General features: G+C 41.9%; 2 protein-coding genes across 5 annotated transcripts in view; one reads left to right on the forward strand and one right to left on the reverse strand.

The window, feature by feature from the left end:
* The first annotated feature begins 16 nt into the window (after window positions 1–16).
* PRPF38A (pre-mRNA processing factor 38A) lies at window positions 17–5,525 on the forward strand. The gene is made up of 10 exons (XM_083847030.1): window positions 17–286; window positions 382–541; window positions 1,052–1,173; window positions 1,645–1,730; window positions 1,902–2,012; window positions 2,422–2,534; window positions 3,048–3,074; window positions 3,152–3,249; window positions 4,897–4,945; window positions 5,191–5,525. Exons 1-10 carry the CDS (start codon window positions 157–159, stop codon window positions 5,231–5,233), a joined length of 939 nt encoding a protein of 312 aa, XP_083703156.1. The 5' UTR covers window positions 17–156; the 3' UTR covers window positions 5,234–5,525.
* Window positions 5,526–5,679: 154 nt separating this feature from the next.
* Window positions 5,680–13,445, reverse strand: part of TUT4 (terminal uridylyl transferase 4) — a 46,212-nt gene continuing 38,446 nt past the window's right edge. For 2 of the 4 annotated variants that reach the window (XM_083846982.1, XM_083846981.1), the window contains exons 28-30: window positions 10,935–11,460; window positions 8,170–8,343; window positions 5,680–7,131 (exon numbers count right to left, since the gene is read on the reverse strand). In XM_083846982.1, the coding sequence (XP_083703108.1) occupies window positions 7,040–7,131; window positions 8,170–8,343; window positions 10,935–11,460 (792 nt within the window). In that variant the 3' untranslated portion in view covers window positions 5,680–7,039. The remainder of the gene's footprint in view (window positions 7,132–8,169; window positions 8,344–10,934; window positions 11,461–13,445) is intronic. The other 2 variants (XM_083846983.1, XM_083846984.1) reach the window with 2 other exon arrangements.

The raw sequence follows: 13,445 nt of genomic DNA on the forward strand, positions 1-13,445 counted from the left end.
CCTGGCACCCGCCGCCCTCACAGCAGCGCCGGAAGGGAGGCGCCTGCCCGAAAATAAGGTGGTGGCGGCGGCCGCGGAGAGGGATCCGGAAACGGAATCGGTTGCGGCCCGTCACGGAAGCGGGCAGCGGGGGGGCGCCGCCGGAGTGGGGCGGCCATGGCGAACCGGACGGTGAAGGACGCGCACAGCATCCACGGCACCAACCCGCAGTACCTGGTGGAGAAGATCATCCGCACCCGCATCTACGAGTCCAAGTACTGGAAGGAGGAGTGCTTCGGCCTCACGGGTACGGCGGGGCGGGCCGGGGGGCTCTGAGGGGGCTCTGAGGGGGCTCTGAGGAGCCGTCCCTCGCCCCCTGACGGGCTGTTTTCCCCCCTGTAGCCGAGCTGGTGGTGGACAAGGCCATGGAGCTGAAGTACGTGGGGGGCGTCTACGGCGGGAACATCAAGCCCACGCCATTCCTGTGCCTGACGCTGAAGATGCTGCAGATCCAGCCCGAAAAGGATATCATCGTGGAGTTCATCAAAAACGAGGACTTCAAGTAAGTCTGTGCACGCTCTCGTGGTGGTATTTTATTTTGAATTTGTCGTAATAAATGAAATCTGGATGTCCAAAACGGCCAGGGGAACCCTAGACAAGGTTTAGCTTTCTCTTGTATGTGGTAAAATTTTTCTTCCGTGTGCAGGGCCTTATTCTTGCTTTTGAAGAGTTTGCTCTCCATGTCATCTAGGTTGTTGAAATTGCTCGCCTTCATGGTGTGCTCTATCTGTGATAACGCAGCTCTGCCTGAAGTACATGGAATGAAGTGCATTAACGCAGCCAGAATCAGCTACTTTCTGTTTCCCTAATCACTGGAAGTGATAATGCGACTCCTGCATGCATAATAAACCCGCACAAAGTACATGTATCTACTCGAGTATTTGGAGGAGGAATTTATGATAGTGTACCAGTTTTCCTCAGAAATCTCTGAGAAATTTCTCTCAGAAATTCCTTTTACCCAAACTGCTAACTATGCAAACAATTCAAATAAGCAGAATGGTTTGCCTTTTAGGTACGTCCGAATGCTCGGTGCGTTGTACATGAGGCTGACGGGCACAGCTATTGACTGCTACAAGTATCTTGAACCGCTCTACAATGATTATCGAAAAATAAAAAGTCAGAACAGAAATGGGGGTAAGCAGCCTTACACTATTTTGATTTCTCGATGCCTCATAGATGGCCTCTTGATAGAAAAATGTAACATGATAAATATTCTCTTTGGTAATACAGCTTAAAATGGGGAAAAACATATTTTTAAAGTTTTGCTTTTACTTGTTCATTCTTTGGCTAGTTTGTTGCTGATCTTGCTGATGTGTACAAACAAGAACTGCCTTGCTTATTTTGCTTTCCTCAAGTGCTTTTGTTTTCTGTTGTATACTGAAACTCAGTTCCACAAATACCAGAGACACCACTCATGTGAGCACTGAGAATCTGCTAGTCCTAGCTAGCTATGCATTGTTTCCCATTTCTGCAAGACAGATCTAATGATTTCCCTTATCATGACTTTAAAATTATGTGTACAGCACCCTCAATAAAGTCTGAAGTGTCTTGTCTTTATCAGCTAGCATTAATCTTGTTTTTTAAATTCTTCTTTCTCCCCCCTAGAATTTGAGTTGATGCACGTGGATGAATTTATTGACGAACTACTCCATGAGGAACGTGTGTGCGATATCATTCTGCCTCGATTACAGGTTCGGAAAAGTGGATGGTCTAACTGCATCAGATTTAGTAGTTGTATCAGCTGCTGGCTTGTTGCAGGAAGCTGCAATTCAGGCCCTTTGGGCATGTAAGATGGGCATGTGAGCTGCCTCCTTAGGTGTTTGTTCTTGAGCTGTGTAAGATAAAGTTGTAATTTCTTCTAGAAACGGTATGTTCTGGAAGAAGCTGAGCAACTTGAGCCTCGTGTTAGTGCTTTGGAAGAAGACATGGATGATGTAGAATCTAGTGAGGAGGAAGAGGAGGAAGACGAAAAGGTTAGTGACCTATTTGCAGAGGGATTGTTTAAACCGGTGCTCGGATGGATCACCCCTGTCTTTGTGGCCTATGAGAAATATTTGAGGGGAAGCCTCAGAAAGCTGTTTACAGCTCTTACATCCTCCCCTGATGGATTTTCATATAAGCTGCCAGTGAGAATATTTTAGACTCTAAAGTGCTTTGTAAAGCTTTCCTGTCTGCTGAAACTCACAGACCTAGATCTGTTCTGTGCTACCTAAATGTGTTCACGTCAGTTGTTTTATGTACACAGGAGAGAGGGTGACGATGAAAGTTATGGTGACAGTCATAGTCAGTTCTGCTGTACTTCATTTATTTATTGTTCAGAAGTCCTTACTGATTTAAAAAAATGGAACTAGTTACAGAAATATTTTTCCCCACTGTTTCCAGCTGGAGCGAGCACCCTCTCCTGACCACCGCAGAAGAGGCTACAGGGATCTTGATAAACCTCGCAGATCTCCAGCCGTGCGATACAGGCGGAGCCGGAGCAGGTCTCCACGAAGGTGACACATGGCTCTTTTTAAGCGTTACTTTTACCTATAATGCTGCAGAAGTAAAGGTGACAATTCAGCAGAATCTCCTACACCTAATTCCTTTAGTCACTTTCCTAAAGTAAGGAGTTGCAGTGCACAGCTGCAGTCAACATTTGTCCGTACCCTTCCCTTGTTCTTCAGTAACTTAAACTTGCTGGCCAATGTTAGCTAAATCTGACAATAGAATGAAGATATTAAGGAGAACCAAGTGCTTGTTTTCATGTAAACCAAAGGTTGGAGAGAAAATCCAATTACTCTTGCTGGTAGTAAGCCGAAAAAAAAAAAATCACAATTTAACTCTTCAGCTCACTGTATGGGCCAGAGCAGAAGCATGCACTGCCTCTCATGCATCGGGCCAAACAAACACTAACTGGGAACATGAGAAAGTGCAAAGGAAGCTGTGGCGCTGTTGCTGCGCAATGCAGGAAATGAAACTGCTGGTTCTTTTTTTTTTTAATGACCCTCTTTTTCTCCCCATTACAGGCGAAGCCGCTCTCCAAAGAGAAGAAGGTAGTCTTTTATTCTCTTATTTATTCTCAGAGTGTGTGTCTTTAGTACGGCTATCTTACAAGATTCTTTTCTCTCAGTCCATCACCACGCCGGGAGAGGCATCGCAGCAAAAGCCCAAGACGACACCGGAGCAGATCTAGGGAGAGGCGCCACAGATCAAGATCTAAATCTCCAGGTATTTCCATAGTTTACACGTAAAATCTGGCATATCTTTATCAGTAGAATATCCACTGCAAGAAAAATCTGTGTCATGGTATCAAGAAGCTAGTTTAGGTGTTTAATCTAGCTTATAAAGTGGTTAGTTATCTGAAAGCAGTGCTGCAGAACTTCAATACATACAAAATTGCCTTGAGCGCATTTTTCAGGTATTTGCCAGGAGGCTAATTTGACTGCTCTAATTAAGCCTAGAGCTCTGCTATTATCTACAACACTGTCACCAGAAGCAGATTGCATAAACAAAAGAATTCCAGGGTCTATGGAAGTAAGTTATCTTGAGGGTCATCACGCGGCACTTGCAGGGCAAGCAGGCGATCAGGCCCAGTCAGCATGGGTTTATGAAAGGCAGGTCCTGCTTGACGAACCTGATCTCCTTCTATGACCAAGTGACGCGCTTGGTGGATGAGGGAAAGGCTGTGGACGTGGTCTACCTTGACCTCAGTAAGGCTTTTGACACCGTTCCCCACAACATTCTCCTCGAGAAACTGGCTGCTCGGGGCTTGGACTGGCGTACGCTTCGCTGGGTTAGAAACTGGCTGGATGGCCGGGCCCAGAGAGTTGTGGTGAATGGAGTCAAATCTGGTTGGAGGCCGGTCACTAGTGGAGTCCCCCAGGGCTTGGTACTGGGGCCGGTCCTCTTTAATATCTTTATTGATGATCTGGATGAGGGCGTCCAGTGCACCCTCAGTAAGTTTGCAGATGACACCAAGCTAAGTGCGTGTGTCGATCTGCTCGAGGGCAGGAAGGCTCTGCAGGAGGATCTGGATAGGCTGGAGCGATGGGCTGAGGTCAACTGCATGAAGTTCAACAAGGCCAAGTGCCGGGTCCTGCACCTGGGCTGCAACAACCCCAAGCAGAGCTACAGGCTGGGAGATGAGTGGCTGGAAAGCTGCCTGGCCGAGAAGGACCTGGGAGTATTGGTGGATAGTCGGCTGAATATGAGCCAGCAGTGTGCTCAGGTGGCCAAGAAGGCCAACGGCATCCTGGCCTGTATAAGAAGCAGTGTGGCCAGCAGGTCGAGGGAAGTGATTGTGCCCCTGTACTCGGCTCTGGTGAGGCCGCACCTCGAGTACTGTGTTCAGTTTTGGGCCCCTCGCTACAGGAAGGACATGGACGTGCTCGAGCGAGTCCAGAGAAGGGCGACCAAGCTGGTGAGGGGTCTGGAGAACAAGTCTTACGAGGAGCGGCTGAGGGAGCTGGGCTTGTTCAGCCTGGAGAAGAGGAGGCTCAGGGGCGACCTCATCGCTCTCTACAGTTACCTGAAAGGAGGCTGTAGAGAGGTGGGGGTTGGTCTATTCTCCCACGTGCCTAGTGACAGGACGAGGGGGAATGGGCTAAAGTTGCGACAGGGGAGTTTTAGGTTGGATGTTAGGAAGTACTTCTTTACCGAAAGGGTTATTAAGCATTGGAACGGGCTGCCCAGGGAGGTGGTGGAGTCACCATCCCTGGAGGTCTTTAAAAGACGTTTAGATGTAGAGCTTAGGGATATGGTTTAGTGGAGTACTTAGTGTTAGGTCGGAGGTTGGACTCGATGATCTTGAGGTCTCTTCCAACCTAGAGAAATCTGTGAATCTGTGAAAGTTACCTTTTTTTTTTTATCTTATAGGGCACCACCGTAGTCACAGACACAGAAGTCATTCCAAATCCCCTGAAAGGTAGTATTTCTTGGTATATTTCTTAAGAATGACCGTACAGTCATAGGTGGTCTTACTTGTCATTGAATCTCAGGAACTGAAGCTCTTACAATGTTAAAGTATTTTGTGTGGTACCTCACCCAGTGTTACAGTAAAGCTATTATGCGTATTTGACAATAGAAAACACTAAACCACTATATATCACGTTGATCTTATGATGCAGTAAAAATCACTGTCTTACATACCTGAACTGTTTTCTGTTTCAGATCTAAGAAAAGCCACAAGAAGAGTCGTCGAGGGAATGAATAATACTAACTCCAGTAGTTTGGAGGCCTGGCATTGTGGTCTAATACTGTCCTATCTGCTTTATGGGACAGCTGAATATGTACTGGCTGCTTTAGCAGCCCATTTCTTTAGTCCATCTTTTCTTGTATAAGTGTTTTTATTTCTTTGTTTTTTAACTAAAAGAAAGCTAAAGATCCTCTTTAGGTAGTTACTTTCTTATTCTTGTGATAGAATTTGAGAATTGTTTTTAAAGTGTTTTTCTCAAGGCCTGTAAAAGTCAGTGAAGAGCAATAATAAAAGGGGGGCTGTCTTTAAAGGAGGCTTCTGGTGTCTTTTGTAATACTTCCAGATTTCTAATTGAAGCTGGCTTTATTTTCAAATCAAGGTGATGTTATGACCAACAATTGCTGCTTAAACATATTCTAACTCTGGTAACTTAAGTCAAACACTGAAGAACTACCAGCCTAAAATATATTTATAACCTCTAATATATTTTTAACCTCTATTACAGGCAAGGAAGCAATGCTATTGAGAAGCCACTATGTTTACTAAAAGCCAAAGCTAACTTAAAGACTAGGTTTAACATAGAGCTGTCCCTTGTTCCTTTGTAAGAATCGTCCTTAAGTCTAATATGCTTCTTCTGATACCAGTATCAGACAGTTCAAAAGCTTCAAGTAGAGAAAAAAAAGTTTTTGCCTGAAAAGCATTACGTTAATGAGTACATTTAAAGACAGCAAACTACTCCTTTGAACACAGAGCATTTATGGCCTACCTCTGGAAGAGTGACACAATAGCTCAGCTCTAGCATCCCTCAAAGTTAGCATTCAGTAAAACCCTGTTTTTCAAATGAAAAATATTCAAGTTCTTACTCAAGTTACGGTTCTTAGTACATTTAATGACATATGGCAGGAACACAGTTGTGCTAAGTCCAGTTTGTATGACCCCTTTATTCATAATCTTGCTTCAGGAGCATGGGCAGGCAGTTTTGTCACTGTATGCTGCATATACAAGTTGGGATGTTTACTATCCACCTATTTTCACATACTGCCCAATGAGTGACAACACAAAGTAGTAAGCCAAATTAATTTATGGAAGGTCCTTTTTAGAGTTACCTCGTTGTACAGCTTGATTTTTTTTTTTTAAGATAACTTGATATTAGTTTAGAAAGGGTATTAACAGAAAAGGTGTACATTTCCCTCAGATCAAGTATTCTACAAGAAAGACAGCACAGGGAGAAACACGCACTGACTGTATGTCTCATTTTAAATGAGAGAGGAAAGATGACTAGCTTTAATACCTAAATATAAGTTGTTTTTGTTATTCTAATTACAGTCACATATAAGTATACATATAAAAGAGGGAAGAGGAAGAAGTCTTAACTTTTTTTTTGCAGTTTTATTTTTCTTTTAAAAAGTTTTTTTGGCACTACATAGTTCTGTAAAGAATAGAAGTGACAAATTTTTAAACACATGAAATCCCTTTCTAATTTTATTTTTTTAGAACAATATATATAAAGTCTGAAGCAACCAAAGTATGAATACAGCTAATAGAAAATAAAGAACTTAATTTTAAAAATTCTCTCTCTTTACAGTTTATCAAGATAAAACAAAACACAATTCCCCTTAAAAATAGGGTAATAAAATAGATGAAATTTGTATCACTTAGTTTTGTGATACTAGTAAAAACTATAGTTCGTATCTATGTACAAATGATACAGTTTAAAAACAGTCTTAAATAATCTTGTATCTAAACATGTTGCATTAAGATTTTAGATCAGAACCTGAATTTTTTTCCTCCCCTCCCCCCACCCACCCACAACCCCCTTCAATTTCACTTTTTCTGTTGAATGTAATTCAGATTCAAGTGTGGGTGTCCTTGAGACAGAAGCGAGAACCGCTGGTTACTCTGCATCAGTGGACCAGCTAAAAGAAAATGGATTACAATTACTTCAGCAAATTAAACACATTTAACAGTTCTTGGCTACTTTAAATGCATTAATCGTACTTAGAAAATAAGTAATTTACAAGATTGACACAAGTGCTATCTGTATAGCTAACCCATTTAATGGGACAATGCAGTATTACTTTAATACTATCTCCAACGCTCCCTCAGAATCATCAATACATCATTTTGTTTCATTACTTCAATCTTAGCTAACAAAAATAATTTCACATTGTTTAAATGTGGTCTCATTTGGAAACCTTGCTACACCCAAACAGACTAGATTTGGAGAAAAGGCTTTGGTGCCAGTATCTCATTTTATACAACGTGACCCAGCAACACAGCAACTGCAAGCTTCCAAGTAAAATTTCGGCCTGGTTTCTCTCTTAGCGGAGCCGAAGGTCGTTTTCCTACTGCCTTTCCCAATCCTGCAAGACACTGAACACCTTTACCTCACTAGCATTAGAAAGAGTTGAGATAAAGTCAGTTCTTCAATGCTCCCTCAATAACTGAACCTGATGCAACTTTGAAGGTAGCACTGCTCTGGTTGCAGTTGGACCAGATAACCTCCAGAGGCCCCTTCCAACCTCAATTATTCTATGGTCTTGTAAGTTGTAAGCTTTCACATCTGTAAGGCATTCCACAAGCAACGTACAGAAGTCAAATAAAATGAATCAGCACAAAATTTTCTTCAAATTCTTAACATTCATGGGCAAATCATCTTAACCTCTAGCGAAGCACAGGTGGCTCTACAGTGAGACACCAGCAGTGGAAGAGGAAAAAGGCTGGAAGTGCAACAGAATGCAAGCTGACTCTGAATTTAGAAGGATTTAGCCCCTTCCCTCCCACAAAAATTTGCATCCATCCATACAGGAAGCCGAAGTGTTGATTTGACTCTTGGATTCGCTATGGTTCCAGGGAGCCTAGGCAAGTGAAACATGATCCTTGGCTTTTAAAGCCTTTGAGACAGTAAAGAGACATGTCGCATGAGCTGTTGATTCATATACTAGTTCTAGTACCTTGAGGGTAGAAAGGTTTGTTCGGTGGATAGCTGGCATTTCCCTGCTGCATGTAGTTCTGAGGCATATTGTAAGGCCACGCTCCTCGGAGGAGAGGAAAATGGGTAGGGGTCCCATGGTCCCAAGGGACAGAAGGAGGGTTCATTTTACCAAACTGTCCTTGGAAACCCTGATCTATTTTTCAATTGAAAGGGAAAAGCACATTGCAAGTTGAAATAATTAAACAGTAAGTCACAAATACAATTTACATCTCAAATAACAGTTTGCAGGGGACTTAATGTGATTAGTCTGACGTGCTACTATTTTTTTTTTTTAATATACATAATAAAAATTACCACCTAAATTAATTCATTATTCACTATAATGGAATTTATTGGAGGGGAAGACACAGGATGAATCAATACGTGGAATCAAGACCTACAATTTCACAATTCCACACAAAAATAAATTAGACTTTGTCATTCTCATGACAAAAAATACAAGTTCTGAACAACGTTATTAACATCTGAGCCCACACAAATCTTCACTATCACTGACGTGTGACATGAAAGCTATTATCCTGCAAAAATAACTCTCAGAAGCTATACACTGGAATTCCACTAATACCTGTGTGCTTAAGAAACTCAATACATAGATCATTGGACCAACTTATAATTCATTTTTAGAGAGAAAGATGAGTACACAAATTGTAAGCTATTCCATTTACAAATCTCACTGCAGAACTTAGCATGAGAAATCAAGCATCCAAGGAGGCAGGACACACAACAGCTTATGCCAAATGCTGTACTATTAACTCTGCTCTTTTTGCTCATAGCTCCCAGTTTTGTAAGACACAGCAATGCCTGCTAATTTAGAAATACGACCAACGTACATTTAAAAAAATAAATTTAAGTAACTAAAAGTACGTCAGTTCCCCTTCAGATTCATCAGAAAACTTTCAGACAACTTTCATTAACTAAAAGCTAGCTACAGGTTTCAAAATTGTAACTTTTATATAATAAAACATAAAGAATGGCTTTGGAGTAAAAATAAAAAGGTCATCCCTCTGAAACTTCTAATGATCCTACTCCTGATCAGATCGTCTACTGTAAAGAAAGTAAAGTTTCTCCTTCCAGTTCAAGGTTATGTGAACCCAAGGTTATGTGAACCAAGGCAAAGTTTTCCATGAACTCAGCGTTACCAACTTGTCCCAAGCAAGTATGAAAAAGCAGGCTTCAAACAGGGCAGACAGCTCATCTTTACTGTGTGCCTACCCAGTGTCTCCACCTTAATGGCATCTAAGCCATAAAGGCAACAAAGCTGATTAAAATACAAGAAGGAAAAATAGCAGGACTGAGTACTACGAAAAGGAGTGCAATAAGACTGGAAATAGATGGAGCTGAGTGAGGGGGAAAAAAGTACTGCGACTGACAGCACAAGAAATCTGGAAAACCTATGCAGGCAAGACGGCAGTGGAAGCAAACAATGAAACAGAGCAGAAGGAAAAAGACTGAAGACAGAGACTGACTGGACTACATGATAAAAAATGGGACTAGTTAAGGGAAGAAGGAGAATGGAGGAGAAATTAGGATTCAAAGAGCTAGTGTGCAAGAAGGCAGCTACCCAAGTAAGAAGAGTTGGCTTGGAAGAAGGTACTTGAGAAAAAATCAGGGCTGGGCTGGACACGGAGGAGAGAGATGCCTGGACAGGGGATTAAGATCAGAAGCGGTGGATGGTTAGGGACAAAGCACACTGAAAGCTCAGTGCACTGGCAGCAGTTCCTGTACCCTCTAAAATACACTCTCCACAAAGCTTCAAACACAAAAACATGCATCTCCCGCACTTCAACAAACGTGTGAAAAACTCAGTGGTGTAGTGTATCTCATTCAGTGCTGTTGACTCACAGCTGAAAATCTACTGTTGCTGCCAATTACTCTGTTAGTGCAGAGAAAGGTTGTGCAGGAGATTTCCCCAATTTCTCTCTTCTGATGAACTGCATCAGCATGTTATATGATGGATATATACATATATTTATGTATATTTAAACATAGGAGGAGTTAAAATAAATCAAAAGACCATTATTATGCTTTAAAAGATAACAGTTCAAATTCAAGGGCTGCCACATTTTAAGTTGCTTAGAAAACTGTGGGCTTTAATTACTATATACTGTTTTTCTGATCCTCAAACATACATGTGTGTTTGGCTTTATTCTTATGAGGCAAAAGGCTGTTGCCCACCTGCTGCAGTGGAAACATTTACGACGTATTCTCAGGAAACAATATCTAGATTAAGGAAGTGAGGCAGGATAAACTATAAGAGAAACGACTGCATAAGACCACGTATACTGCACTAAATACAGGGGGACAATACTCAGCTTGCACAACCATAGTTCTGCCAGTGTTAACATCACAGCTGCAATCTCAGCGTTCACCTAATAATCTATGTAACAACATAAATGGAAACTGCATTTGTAAGCATGCTCACAGAAACGTACTTTAGACTCAAAACAATTATTCCAACATCGCTTAGTTGAATGCATGTTTTCTCATGTGTTGCACAGCCATTAATGGCAGATAGGACCATGCCTAAAATTTTACAAAGATTCAACTTGCATAATTTTTTTTCCTATAAAAATTATAGGAAATTTAAGACAATGAAGGTACTGACTCAGTTTCTTAAGCATTTTTTTTTTAAATGTAAAACAAATTGGAAGAGTTAGCTGTTTCTGTAACACTTAACATTTGTACACAAAGTGTGAGAGGTTTGATACAACAGAGAAGAATTACCTGAATTCCCCACAGTGCCATTGTTCACCAGTGAGTTTGGAGTCACAGGATTGTGCCAGTGTCCCTCATGAGAAGTGCTGGGGATTCCCATGGGCCTGGCAGCAGGCTGTGCAAAGATGATACTGGGATCATTCAAGCTTACACTGCTCTGGTTATTTGTGGTGGTGCTGCTGCCAGATCTCATAGAAAATGGAACATTTGTAGAATGAGGAGGGTTACCCGGTGCAGAGTGAATAACAGGCCCGTGAATAGGCCACGAAGTGTTAGGAAGCTGAATTTGGTGGTGATGGTGCATCTGAAGTAGTCCCAGGTTATGCAAGGTGGAATACTGACCTGGGGGAGATTGGGGAAAGTTAAACAAAGGCAGCTGGACCTGATGGGGTGGCTGTGCACCCTGCTGTGGTTGTGGAACGTGCTTAGACTGGGATATTGGTTGTGGCTGAGTCTGGTTAATGGAGGCTGGCTGAGAGGAATTCTGTGTAAATTGTTGAGGTTGTGGAGAATAAGATGATTGATGCGAATCAGACTGGAGGGGGAAAAAAATATGTATTTCTGATTAGTTCACTAGCTATTTAATGGTGCTTTTCTTTAATAAGCAAACAACTTATTAGACTATTTATAAAAAAGGCAGAGCACTCCCCAGCAACACCCCAACTACTAAGTCCAACATCCTGCTGGTTTAAATAAAAGCAGTTCAGCTGACATTTTTTCCCAGCAGATGATTTGGCCTGCCAACACGGCCCATCCCACCACCAAAATCATCATTTTAAGCAAACATTAGCCACAAGCTCTTCATTAGACTCCTCACACATCTGTTTCTGATTTTTCATCAGTGTCTTCCCTACCCCGTTTATTTACAGCCCAGAATCTCATTAAAGAGGTAACTTACTTATAAACAGAGTTGTTCTTATTACTACAGATACTTTTGTAAGTGATTCCAAAATAAGTTTCAAGTATTTCTTTAGTTGTTATATAACCTGTTAAACAAGAAATTGAAGCTCCTAACGCTCAGTTTCAATCTCTATATCCTGATGTCATATCATGGCTGAAGGAACAGAAACAGCCAGTATCACAGCATTTACAGAGCTCTTACAAAGTTTTCCCTTTCACCAGCAACAGAAACAGGCATAAGCCTACCTCATCTGTTTGGTGTTACAACTAAACAGAGAAGCACTTCAAGAACTCAGCTGGCAGGGAAAAAAGTACCCCAGCTTATCTGCCGAAATTTATTACCAGTATTAATGTAATTTGTTTTTAAACATTCAAATGAGACGGTGATGGCATGAGAAAGGTACCTCCAAAGACAGATTCGAATGTGAGATGTCTGCCTAGGTCAGAGACGATTATCTGATTCTCAGATTTCCATCTTACCCTAGAGGTGCTTGCCTCCCTCCACAGACTACACAGACAGCTAAGCTCCAAGTCAGCTGCTGTCAAACATCTGAAGTTAAAGGTCTCAGCAGCTTGTCACTACCCATGACTGGTCTCCTGTTTAAATTGGCAGTTACTTTTCTCCAATAACCAGTAGGTAAGACAGGACTTCCCCACGCCAGCCGTTCACAGCATTACACTGAGCAGCATGCTGTGTCTTTGCCTAAGCAAAGCTGAAGCCCAGAAGCTGGGACTGCTCCCTGCTGCTATTCCACCTGTTTCTGTTGCAGTACCTCCTATACCTTTCTATCAAACAAGGAAGAGCCTTCTTGCAACCATTAAATCATCACAAGCATGCATAGGACATGCCAGCAGCAGGAGAGGAGGAATGTTAGGCTCCAGCCTCTACGTCTGCTTCTGCAGCCCTGTTTTCTATTTTCATTCCCTCTTGCTCCACTAACATTCCCCCTTCCTATCCTCAAACAACCCTCAGCACACATTCTCCAAGAAATCCCAGCCAAATGACAGCCATGTAACACATGCACAGTGTCCAAGACACAAGACATCCAGATGACACAACACTGTGCACATACACTGGACCTACTGCATCTGATGTGCCTACGTGCATACCCACACGTCCAGCTTCAATTTCCCAAGCAGAAATAGAAGGCTCCAGGGATACTCCTTCAATTAGGTTAGGACTGTATCAGTCCCTCCTTAACAGTATATTATTATAGTAAAAATGATGTTATAAGGTCTGTTACTGGAGCAAACACTCCAATAAATGTCTCATCACTTATGAAATACTTTACACCTAAAGTAGTAAACTGAACAAAGAGCATTAGGAATCAGCAGCCCCAATTACTACATTTGCTTACTTGCCAGCTTCATGAGCAGGCACAAGTTTCTCATGCTACTAGCTTAAAATTAGTAAGTTTTCACTGTATTCTATACTTCAATAACATTAAATGTTAACAGCTGTATTTACTCAAATACCCTCTGCTATCTATCACACTTTGGAGCAAGTTAAACACATCTTATCTGGTTCTATATACACTTGAACAAATTCTGAGAAAACTACCAAATATTCCCCCATTGTCCTGTTTGCGCTTCTAGTTTGTGCTGGCAGACTCTTTCCCT

The sequence above is a fragment of the Anser anser genome (assembly GCF_964211835.1).
Source record: "Anser anser genome assembly, chromosome: 8".
Lineage (NCBI taxonomy): Eukaryota > Metazoa > Chordata > Aves > Anseriformes > Anatidae > Anser > Anser anser.